The 12723-nt window shown below is 37.6% G+C and overlaps 1 protein-coding gene across 3 annotated transcripts in view; it reads right to left on the reverse strand.

The window, feature by feature from the left end:
- Positions 1 to 1604: 1604 nt before the first annotated feature.
- Positions 1605 to 12723, reverse strand: part of LOC148060126 (uncharacterized) — a 34581-nt gene continuing 23462 nt past the window's right edge. For 2 of the 3 annotated variants that reach the window (XM_087779445.1, XM_087779447.1), the window contains 2 exons: positions 3745 to 3940; positions 1605 to 2926 (listed from right to left, as the gene is read on the reverse strand). In XM_087779445.1, coding sequence (XP_087635571.1) covers positions 1974 to 2926; positions 3745 to 3907 — 1116 coding nt within the window. In that variant the 5' untranslated portion in view covers positions 3908 to 3940 and the 3' untranslated portion in view covers positions 1605 to 1973. Of the gene's footprint in view, positions 2927 to 3744; positions 3995 to 12723 lie in introns of those variants that run through there. The other variant, XM_087779446.1, reaches the window with a different exon arrangement.

Here is a 12723-nt window from a genome sequence, read left to right on the forward strand (position 1 = left end):
GGGTGAGATAAGTTCTTCCTCATGGAGGCCAGCTTGCTCTGTATCCTCCTCCCAGACACTTCCTCCACAGGATCCAGGGGGCGCCCTAGGACGTAACCGGCCCTCTTAATAAGGCTGTCCAGTTTAGCCCTATCCTTTGCTGTCATATAAATAGGTTACGGTAAATTAAATTGGATTACTGATTATCAGGCAGGATTAGGGCAGCTGGAAAACTTATGCTCATGCTTTGATGGACGTCAAGTGTTTACGCAAACTTTACATGGAACCATCTTCCACGAGGAAGTGAAAGTAGAAGGTTCAGTAGATCATCAAAAACAGAGGGAGAGGAAGATCGTTCCAAAGCTTAGGAGTCTGGAAGGATTTCTCTCCTCTGGTCCGGAAGTTCAGGAACCATCAGTAGATTCTGATCCACAGACCTCAGAGCCCGAGCTGGGGTGTAAGTTTGGATCAGATCACTGATGGAAGGTCTGACCATGAAAATAAACAGAATTTTAAAGTTGATCCTGAAAGATACTGACAGCTAGTGAAGAGTTATAAGCATCGGGGAAATGTGAGTTCTTCTACTGGAGCAGGTCAGAATATTGAAGATCTTGGGGTATTAGCAGAGCTCATGGAGAACAGTCTCAATGTGTTTGTTTTGATCAGTCTCCTGTTATATGAAATCTTTTTTTTTTTTTTTACATTTATATCTGGAGCCTGTGTAACGTTACTATCTTACAACCTACACTTCCAGTGATGGAAAATGGATAATACCATACGCATGTTGAGCTGGCATGTTAAAGGCTTAAATCCCCAGGTTAAAAAAGGAAGATATTGTCATATATCAAACAAAAGAAAAGTTCAGTAGTGTTCCTACAAGAGACAGGCAGCACTTGAAATACTTCCAGTTGAAACAGATGATCCAGGTTAATTCAAAAGTCTTTTTTTCTCTCTCTTAATAAATATTCATTGATGCTGGTAGTTATGTTTTGCTGCTGGGATGTCATTTTCTTTTATTATTGTTGTTTTTCAAACTCTGATTTATTTGTTGTCTATACTTTTCTTTCTCCAGCAAAGCTGCATTTACCTGAACATCTGAAATGTTGACTTGTGCAATGTTGCTGTGTATAAATAGTGTCTGAGGACACCAGGGTTTTGTGGGCGTATCCACCCAGGGAAGCTGAGACCACCAGGAGGAGAGGTTAGCAGAAACAAGGTGTGAGAGGGTCTTCTCCAGTTCTTGGTTGGCTCTCTCCGCTTGGCCATTGGTTTGGAAGGATGTAGAAATGGATCAGAAACTTTTATAAATCAAAACCCAACCTCAGTTGTTTCATTAAACTTAAACACACAGAGGTTAACATAAGATTTTGCCAAGACAATAATGTACGTAACTTTCCATTCAATGTCAGGATAAGATATCAAAAATTCTGTTTCAAAATAGGTTGTGTTGTTCGTGCTGATATATAAAATAAAATGCATCATATACTGTATATATTACATTTCAGAGTCTTTTCAGTATATTGGGTCAATGCCTCTTTATTTACTGATCCTCTATAACTTTAAAATGTATTATTCATACAGAACACTTTACAGATCCTTGAATCTTTTAGCCCTTTATAGAAGTTGTTGACACACAGTTGTAGAGATCCAGCCTTTTCTGGCCCAACCTGCGCAGAAGGTTTGATGAGGTTGAGGAAATGAAAGTCAAACCACTTCAAGTTACGTTGATTTATTAACAAAAAAAGATTTGTACATGAACTATTTATTTTTCACTTAACCCCTCGTAACCAAACTTCATTCACAACTCTATCTTCTTCATCTTGACATATATTTTCTATAAAGGCCAGCGCATTTCTCTCTTTTGCATAGTGTAAAGTAAATTAAACTTAACATAGAAAGACGTTTCCAACACAAAAGCAGTGTTCAACTAAATCTGTGACCAAATAGGAACATTTCAAAATCACACACATGAAATAACAATGTTCACTCAATGTTTACTCAGTGTGGACTATCATGTGTCTCTTCAGGCTAGATTTCCGTGTAAAACACTTTCCACTCTGAGAACAGATGAAAGGTTTTTCTCTAGTGTGAATTCTCACGTGGCTCTTCAAGTTAGATATCTGTGTAAAACACTTTCCACACTGAGAACATCTGAAAGGTTTTTCTCCAGTGTGAATTCTCACGTGGATCTTCCAGTGAGATATCTGTGTAAAACACTTTCCACACTGAGAACATCTGAAAGGTTTTTCTCCAGTGTGAATTCTCACGTGGATCTTCCAGTGAGATATCCGTTTAAAACAATTTCCACACTGAGAACAGATGAAAGGTTTTTCTCTAGTGTGAATTCTCATGTGGATCTTGTAGTTAGATTGATGTGTAAAACACTTTCCACACTGAGAACATCTGAAAGGTTTTTCTCCAGTGTGAATTCTCATGTGTCCCTTCAAGGTAGATATCTGTGTAAAACACTTTCCACACTGAGAACATCTGAAAGGTTTTTCTCCAGTGTGAATTCTCATGTGTTTCTTCAAGGTAGATATCTGTGTAAAACCTTTCAAACAAACTGAACAAGTCAAAGCTCCACAGCAGGATTTCATGTGTTGAGTCAGTCCAGACTTTGAAGAACATTTCTTCCCACATCCAGAGCAGGTCAGTGATTTGTTATCATCATGTTTCTTCTCACTGACATGAACTTTTGGATTCTCCACAGAGAGTGAACTTGACCGAGTGTTATTGGTTTCTCTCAAGTCATCGTTATCAGTGTCAGATAAGGAACACAGCGATCTCTGGTGGTCAGAGTGTAGAGGTGCATCCAAGGAGCTGGTTGGTTCTGGATCTCCACAGTTGTCTCCATCAGATTCTGGTTCTTCTTGTGCTTCATATATTTCTTCAGAGCTGCACTCCTGCTTAAAATCATCTTCTTTATTCACCAGCAGCTGCTGAACATCTGTGGAGACACATTCAAGCCACTGAACAATCAAACTATGATGATCTGGTTGACATGGAAAATACTCTCATATTAGGTCTGCACGATTCTTCAATCACAATCTTTTTGCTGAGAATTGAGATCACGATTCTCACGATTTCTTTCCCAATGTAAATATTTATTGAAATTATTTTTTTTTCTTCTCATCTACACAACGTTTGTATGATTTTAACAATAATCCTTTTTGAACAATATTTATGTGTAAAATGTGTAAAGGTAGATGTTTCTCAAAATGTTATCCACAAATGATAACGAAACAGTTCCCATGACAACATGATAGTTGAACATGGCAGAACATTCAGAACCTAGAACATGGATATTTTTCTGCAGCCAGCTTGACGGGTATGGAGATGCACCGTGACGATTATGGGGCGTCTGGCGACCTCGGACAGTCCTGTGTGGCGTCTCCGTATGTGTCGAGCAAGATATTGAGAAATAATGGTGAATATCTAGAATGATCAAGATGTTCGAAAGAAAATACGTTTAAAACATATTCGTCTAGTTAAATGAGTCAATATAGCACTTTTGTCGTAAGTCATTTGTAGACGGTCCCTTATCTGATGTCTTCTGCGGAGGCTTTTTGGCGCTATTTTTGCTTCTTACGTGCGATCAACACATTGTTTCTTCTAAGATGGGGGTGTAGTTCATAGCTAGAGTAACAGTGATCACAATATATCAGGCTTGGTTTCATTTTAACGACTCGTATACAAACGTTTCAGCGCGCAAAGATGGAACGTTAATAGCAAAGCAACTTGACTTGCGTACAAGTCTGTAAGAACCTGGTTTCTTGGTCACCATCTCCAGCAGGGTTCTGTCTCTTTCCAGCTCTCGTTCATAGCAGAGAAGTTTGGAGAGAAAACTTGGCAGCAGATGATCGTCGACTGCAGTTATCAGCCGCTGCTTGAAGGAATCTTTCAAGCTTGAAAGTCTGTCCATGTTCATCCAACGTGTGATCCACGAACAAAGAAACTTCTACTGCTCAGAGAAGAAAGTGGAGAAAAGGGCGGAGTCGTCAAAACAACCCGGATGTGGAAGATAATCGGAACCATAGACATGTTGTGAATTTGGAAATCAGGCAGTCGGAGAATTTTAAAAGGTTAAAAACAAAATGCTTTATTTCAAGCGTAAGAGCAGATATATGCTGGCAGTCCAACGTGCACGGACCTAAGCGGAACAACCTCTCAGGTGAGCTGATGTTCCAAAAAGGATACCTAAGCAGAGTGCGCAGACTCGTTTTGTACGAGAATCTTGTGATTTACATTGGTCAAAGTCAAAGATGCAGGCGGGCGTTGTTTAGCGATACGCGGCCTGGTTGGAGCACTTGGATCCTTCCTTCGCCGTTGCTCCCCCTTACGGGTGGGTCCATTGGTGTCTCTCGGTGGCAGGGCCCAAGTCTAATTGTTATGTTCCTGTTCTGACGGTTACCAGGGTGCCGTTATCAACTGACATGCCGATGGTTGTGAAACAGGGAGGTTCCTCTCGTTGACCTCGGATCCTTCGGTGCAGTGTCGGGGCTGAGTCGCAATGTTCGTGTGTTTGTTCACCTGAGTAGTTTTCCAGAAAACAGAATGTTGCATAGCACTGCAGTTATATAAGCATAGCACGTATAGCACATTTGTATGAATTAATTAAAGAATATCCCCTTTAATGATTAAGACCCGCACATGTATTTTACTCATTAGACATAGATATACAAAGTGTCAGTATGTGCAGAAGAAAACTGAGCTGGAACGAACGGAGAGAGAGAGAGATGGAGGGATAGAGAGGGAGAGAAAGAGAGAGATTGAAGGTAAAATGCTGAGATTAGCAAAGTTGAAAAAAAGAAAAAGAAAATCCGTCATGACGCGTATTTCATCGTCCATTCTTTGGCCAGTCTCTGGTATCTGTGGAGGAGAGAGACGGTCAGACCAGAGCAGTCGAGCCACGACCACACGATGCTGAACCAGGAAGTGAAGTCAAGCTCCGATCATCCAGTTAATGATCACAAGAACCAGGTGAAGCAGGTCAAGCATCTTCTACCAACACTTTAAATATATATATTTAAATATATACACAAGTACATCAGCGGCAGCAGAATATTCAATAGTTGAAGTTAATGTCTCATTGTTCAATGTAGAAATATTATCTAAAAATAATTTAATTTCTACATTGAAAGGTTTGAATTGAAAAATAAAATTCAATCATTTGTCTCATGATCGTCTTAAAGTTGATCCAGTAGCTCGTGCTCTGTTGGTAATGTCTGGTGACACCTTTACAACATTTTTACATTGTATTAAAAAGACTATGAATTAATAAATATGTAATTTTGAAAATAAGTTTATAAATGACTGGTATTATTAAACGTTTTATAATTAAAAATAAATACTGTCAAATAGTTAATGTTAAACTCAATATTCCGACGACACTGATTTACCGACACATGCATGTCATTAGAAACAGGAGGAAATGGATTAATTTATTTTCCAGGAACTAAAGCAAAATAAATAAAAGGAGCGTTTGACTCATTTTACGTCACGTCTTAAACATTTATTTCATAAAATCTTCAACTACAACAAGCACTAAATGTTATATCAGATCATTTACCGTCGTATGGAAGTAAATTTTCAGAATATTTCTTATTTACTTACTTCCCTCAAATGTTTGTTATTTTCAAACATTCCACAATATTTTTTGAATTGAATAATAATTTCTATATTGAAAGCTTGCATTTTTTTAGGTGATGGTTGATGGTTGAACTGATCTTCCAGTGTATTCGACATACGTTCATGAACAGGAGCTAAAGTTTGATTTGAAGAAACCATCATAACAGGAACGAGAAGATGTTTATGTTCGTAAAGTACAATAATGTGCTTCGATTCTGACCTTTACAAACGTCTCATCACACATGTTGTCTCGCCATCATTCAGTCACTCTGTTTTAAATCTGTCGTCCATGACGGAAAAAATGTGTAATACTGTATATAGTTAATATCTACAGCGATACATTAATGGACACTGACCACAAACTGTCTTTCAACTGAGAAACATCTCTAAACTTAGGAAAATGTTGTCACAACATGATCTGGATCTTATGTGTTTGTGTCGTTTAATTATTGTAACAGTTTATTTCATGTCTAAACCAGAAGGATCGTCTCGCCTGCAGTTCATACTAAACTCTGCAGCCAGAATTCTGAGCCGCTCTAGTAGAAGAACTCACATTTCTGCTTCAAACTCTTCACTGGCTTCCAGTTTCTTTCAGGATCAACTTTAAAATTCTGGTTCTTACTTTCAGATCTATTCATGGTCAGACCTTCCATCAGTGATCTGATCCAGACTTACACCCCAGCTCGGGCTCTGAGGTCTGTGGATCAGAATCTACTGATGGTTCCACGCACACGGTTCAGGACCAGAGGAGAGAAATCTTTTCAGGCTGTTGCTCCTAAGCTTTGGAACGATCTTCTCTCTCTTTGTGTTTGATGATCTACTGACTCCTTTAAGAAACATCTGTGTTTGATGATCTACTGACTCCTTCAAGAAACATCTGTGTTTGATGATCTACTGACTCCTTCAAGAAACATCTGTGTTTGATGATCTACTGACTCCTTCAAGAAACATCTGTGTTTGATGATCTACTGACTCCTTCAAGAAACATCTGTGTTTGATGATCTACTGACTCCTTCAAGAAACATCTGTGTTTGATGATCTACTGACTCCTTCAAGAAACATCTGTGTTTGATGATCTACTGACTCCTTTAAGAAACAACTTAAGACGTTTTTACTTGTTCAGGCTTTTCCTTGATTTTCTGGAACTCCTGTTGTGTTATCAGTGTTATCTTGATCTTTAAAATATATACTTTATTGAATATTGTTTTGATTGTTTAAGCGCTTTGTGACCCTGGTCTGGAAAAGTGCTATACAAATAAAAATTACTTACTTACTTACCTTTTGAGGCGTCTTCAATACACATGGAAAACTTGAGGTCGATTTTCAGTTTTCCATGTGTATTGAAGACGCCTCACTCGATTGTGTTTGTGTATAAACAGCAACTATGTAAACTATGTTGTATCTTACAAAATGTTTTTGGGGCATTTTTTCAAATGTCAAGTTGTTAAAGAAATAGAGCCCAGTCGCACAATAGCAACGTTTAAGGACTGTGAAGTCGTTACTGTATTTAAATGTAAATGAAGTATAGAAATAAAATACTTTCAACACTCAGAACATGATATCCTGCCTTGCTTTTGTCGAAATAGATAAACACAATACATTTAATTTCCTGTGGAGAATATTATTTGTGATACCAAATTTAAACGTTCAGTGTAGAGCAATAAAAAAAATGACAATGTTTTTTTTTTTGTTTTTTTATTTAATTCGCTAAAAATGGTAGATCATTGTCTGGTAAAAAAACCCGAATAAACAGCACCATCTATGGGCAGAAATATTAATTACATCTATCGGAAAAACGCGCTCGTTATCAAAGTTGATTTACGGAGCATTTAAAAATATATATTAAACGATGTTTCCTTTTTCCTTTATTTGATTCAATTGTTGTTGTTTGTTTTGAGGGGGTGTTGAAATATATATTTTACTTTCAAATACACACAATTGTGGATTCATGTTCTACACAATCTTGTGTGAATCTTATATTTTGATGTTAATGCGAGTGAAAATTTTAATTTAAATGAAGTGTAAAAACAGATGAGTATATTAGACGTTTTAATATATTATAATAAAGTATTGATATATTATATTGTAAACAATAGACAGAGAACAAAACGCTCTTCAGGGCTATGGTTTAATTCTCTTCAAGGTGCATTACTCTTACAGTGTCAGCAGGGGGAGACTACGTTCAGAAAATCCTCTGTTCCATTTGAAGTACCAGGTCTTTTTAGGCATTATTATAATGACTTTTATTTATAAAAGAAGAGGCAAATACTGCATTTGTTCTTTAGTTTTTTGCAATGGAATATTTTATATTTTATACCAGAATCACAAACTGCTTTCTTGCCTTTAACGCAAGAACAAAATGTATCGTGTTGAAGTGGAAACAATGACAGAATCAGACATTTCTGGAGCTAAATATACTTATATATATATTATGAATAGGATTTACTCCGGGCACTCCGGTTTCCTCCCCGCTGACCCCATAAGGGAATAAGTGGCGGAAAATAAATGAATTCCATATATATTTTAATATATTTTATTTATATATTTCATAGTGAGAAAAAGCAAAACCTAACAAAAGTTAAATATGTTATAATCAAGGTCATGAAAAGGTCATATATATATAAAAATATGGAACAAATGGGATATAATATCATATCAGAGCTGGAGCTTAAGATACATGTTACATATTACATTGAAAAAAGGTGAATTCAAGGTGTTGAACAAATGTGTTGCTAACTTGAAGGTCTTTTGCACAAACTATAGAATCGTCATTTGCACAGAAAAACCCACGAAGAGCAAAAGCAAAGCTTCCTTTCAGAGGAAATCTCACACACACACACACACACACACACACACACACACACACACACACCTGCCGTCAACCACACGAGGAGATGTTATCACGCTCCTGACTTGACCTTGTTTGACACGAGTGTGAACCATCACAGCAGGTGCAGCTCAAACATCTATATATGAAACTGATGTTTTTAAACCATCTATTTTATCAGAACATACACACGGATGATGTTGAAATACCTTTTAGAAGTAAATATAATTATATTGAAATAGTACACGAGGAAATAAATAATGAAATAGTTAAATAAATCAAAATAAATTAAATAAAGCAACCATTTGTGAAATATGCAATTAAATTGGTATTATTTAAGGCTTATATAACAAATGGACGAGTGTGTGAATGGTTGTGTCTCTGTTGTGCCCGTGACACACTGGAGTTCTGTCCAGGGTGTCCCCCGTCTCTTGCCCGAAGAAACTGGGATTCCCCCCGCAACCTTAATAAGGAAATAAGCAAATTAATTCTGGATTTATTCATGTGTTTTTACTCTCTTTTAATCATTTACTGAGTTTTACTTTAATGTTTTTTTAACTGAACAGAATATATAGTGTATATTATCATATTGTTGTATGAAAACACAACATATTAGCAGGTAAAGTGATGAATAAATATGAAAACATACAAGAGTTGATAGTGTTTGGCCGGAGAACACAAAGGTTCTTCTATCTTCCTCCCTCTCGCAAGAACCGGTTCATGGATGACTAAAATATTTAGTGCGAGTGGTTGTCTGCATCCCTGATAGAACAGGTGGGCTGTCCAGGGTGTCCCCGCCCCTCAACACAGGATGCTGGGATGAACTCCAGCAGTAGAAGTTAGTGGTTGAAATTTGAAATCATTCTTGATAACAAATATGATAAAAACACGTTTTGTTACCAATAATTGGTCAACATGAGCAAAAAAACACAAAACCATCAACATTTCCTTCAAGTATTATAGCTCCTCCCCATTTGTTTAGGCCACGCCCACCTCTGAACGATCAGCTGACAAACGCAGCATAGATTGAGACCTGTCACTCACACGTCAACATGATGCGTCTGATGGTCTTCAGTTACTTGACAGGTACCATCAACTATATTTCTATATCCTTGTGTATCCATGAATCTCTCCTCATGTGTCGTCCCTCACAGGTCTGAGTCTGAGTCTTGACGTCCGTCAGTCGCCCACAGAGCTGATCGCAGCGTCTGGTGAAAAGGTTCTGATATCATGTCAACATCAGATCGTGAACTACGACACCATACTGTGGTACCAGCAGTTGTATGGAGAGACAGAGATAAAGCTGATTGGATATTTATACATTAAAGATGCGACAATAGAAGAGAACTTCAAGAACCAGTTCATCATCTCAGGAGACTCCAGTGAAAACACAGTAAAGAAGAGTTCACTACAACTTCAAGTCAAACCAGAACACAAGGCTTTCTACTTGTGTGCAGCCAGCTACACACAGTGTGTTGATTTATTTCACAGCCACACACAAAGTCACTCGTCTGACATCTGTTCATATCACTCCATCATTTAAACCTCCTGCTCACTTCAGGGACTCAGATAATTATGTTGTCATATTTGACTTGAAATGTTTTCGACAGAAGATCAAAGACGTCCGAGTGTGTGTATAAAAATATACATTAAATAACTACAGCTCAGATTTAACAAACCAAGTGTGTCTGAAACTTGATCATTGACCTTCAAGGGTGATAACAGAGCATCACATGTTTTATTTCATCCATAAATGATTAAACTCTGAGCCAATAACACACACAAACACACACACACCTCAAATATTGACTTGACAGGTTGGATGTGGCCCCCAGACCTGGCCTTAAACACACTCAATGCACTAAAGTTTGCACAAGTTCACACTGAAAGTTGATTGACGGACAACAATTTGATTGACAGACAACGATTTGCCTGAACTCATGTATCGTCGACAACATCATCACAACAGTGGTCACATGAATCTTGACGAAGTCGTAACTGCTTTCATTAGTTTTCAAACCAAAATATGTCCAAACATCAGCTTTAAAAGCTGCTGGACTCACTGTATCCTCTCATCCTCAGTCGTAACTGCTTTCATTCATTTTCAAAACAAAATATGTCCAACCATCAGCTTTAAAAGCTTCTGGACTCACTGTATCCTCTCGTCCTCAGTCATCGCCAGGATCTTGTGCGATTTCATTCATCCTTTAGCTGTAGATGACGTGATGAGTGCTGCCATCTAGAGGCCAGACGTTTAATTGAGACACAAGATAAACAAACAGCCTAAATATGTTTGCTTGTTGATTGTAAATTTTAAAAAATCGCACTATTATCTATGACTTTATTGAAAAATAAACAAAAACTATTATTAAAATAAAATGAGATTTGAAAGCCAAAAATGTATATCATAATAATCTTAAATATAGATACACTATCATGAATAAATAACTTACAATGTTTAAGTGACTAATATTTTCTGACACTCAAGTCATGAGGCGTCCTGTGATTATGAATGTATCTTTTTTCCTCTATAGTCTGTCCCATCTAGCAAGGAAAGAAGCTACATTTACTCTCGCCTATGAACCACCAATAAGGAAGTCAACTGAAAAACAATGTTGCATCATGGTCTTGACGCCCATCAAAGCTCCTCCCGTCATCACTTCTAACAAGAGCGAGGGATTGAGACCTGTCACTCACACGTCAACATGATGCGTCTGATGGTCTTCAGTTACTTGACAGGTACCATCAACTATATTTCTATATCCTTGTGTATCCATGAATCTCTCCTCATGTGTCGTCCCTCACAGGTCTGAGTCTGAGTCTTGACGTCCGTCAGTCGCCCACAGAGCTGATCGCAGCGTCTGGTGAAAAGGTTCTGATATCATGTCAACATCAGATCGTGAACTACGACACCATACTGTGGTACCAGCAGTTGTATGGAGAGACAGAGATAAAGCTGATTGGATATTTATACTTTAAAGATGCAACAATAGAAGAGAACTTCAAGAACCAGTTCATCATCTCAGGAGACTCCAGTGGAAACACAGTAAAGAAGAGTTCACTACAACTTCAAGTCAAACCAGAACACAAGGCTTTCTACTTGTGTGCAGCCAGCTACACACAGTGTGTTGATTTATTTCACAGCCACACACAAAGTCACTCGTCTGACATCTGTTCATATCACTCCATCATTTAAACCTCCTGCTCACTTCAGGGACTCTTCAGAATCATACTTTCATATCGACGTCACCTTCACGAGGAAATGAAAAAACTCCACTTGATCACAAACTAACACCCGAGTCTTGCTCAACAGTTCTGAGGCACGGTTCAAACCTGGTTCTTTAGTGTTCAAAACTAGATGTCCAGGTTATAAACGCTCAAGTTACTTCATTTTTGTAAGTGTACTTTCATGTAAAAGTATTTCATTGTACTTAATTCATCTAAATGTATTAATACTTATGCCTCACATTCTCTTCTTCACCGTTTGTACAATATGACAGTAAATGTTCAGTTATTTCTGACAATGAGATCTAACTTTAATATTTTAACGTTAAAACAGATCATTTTGAAAAATAATAGCTCAGAAGAACATACAGAAACAAAGGACTAGTTCGATCTTGGAATCTTTAAATAATTAACTATGAACTGAACTAGCTCATTTGAAAATTGGTGAACTGAACTTTGAACTAGTTCACATAGAACATGAACTTTCCCCAACACTGGCTGTGAAACACTGATCATATTTGAGACGATTCTTAATTCATTATTTCCTTCACTTAAAGAGCTCCACAGACCAAACACAGGCGTCCAATCACAGCAGCCCGTGTTGAAAAGAAAAGTTACTTATTTACGACAGAGAACTTTGACCCAAGAGTTCTGAATCAATGACAAAACTGTTGCTAAAAACTAAAGTGTTTTATCTCAGAAGTTATTAATAAAGTCTACTATGTTCTATAACATCTCAGGTACAAACATTCTTATTCCAAACCAGGGCAGCACGATATTGGAAATGAGTGCGATATTTGTGTCTTGAATTGTGATATCAATATTAATGCAGTATTTGTTTCTTTCAGCTAAAAATGTAGCCGCGCTCACGTGCAGCCGCGAATACTGTTTGAAGTTCACGATCTTCTAAGAAAACAACTGAGACGAGATGAAAAGTTCTTACAATATGTTGCTTTAACAAAGGAGGTTGAAAGAGACGAGTGACTGGATCACTAGTGTTTGACTAGATCAGAAGTTAGTATTACTTCACTGGATCACTAGGGTTTGACTAGATCATAAGTTAG

This window comes from Callionymus lyra, chromosome 18 (genome assembly GCF_982586985.1).
Source record: "Callionymus lyra chromosome 18, fCalLyr1.hap1.1, whole genome shotgun sequence".
NCBI classification, from domain to species: Eukaryota; Metazoa; Chordata; class Actinopteri; order Syngnathiformes; family Callionymidae; genus Callionymus; species Callionymus lyra.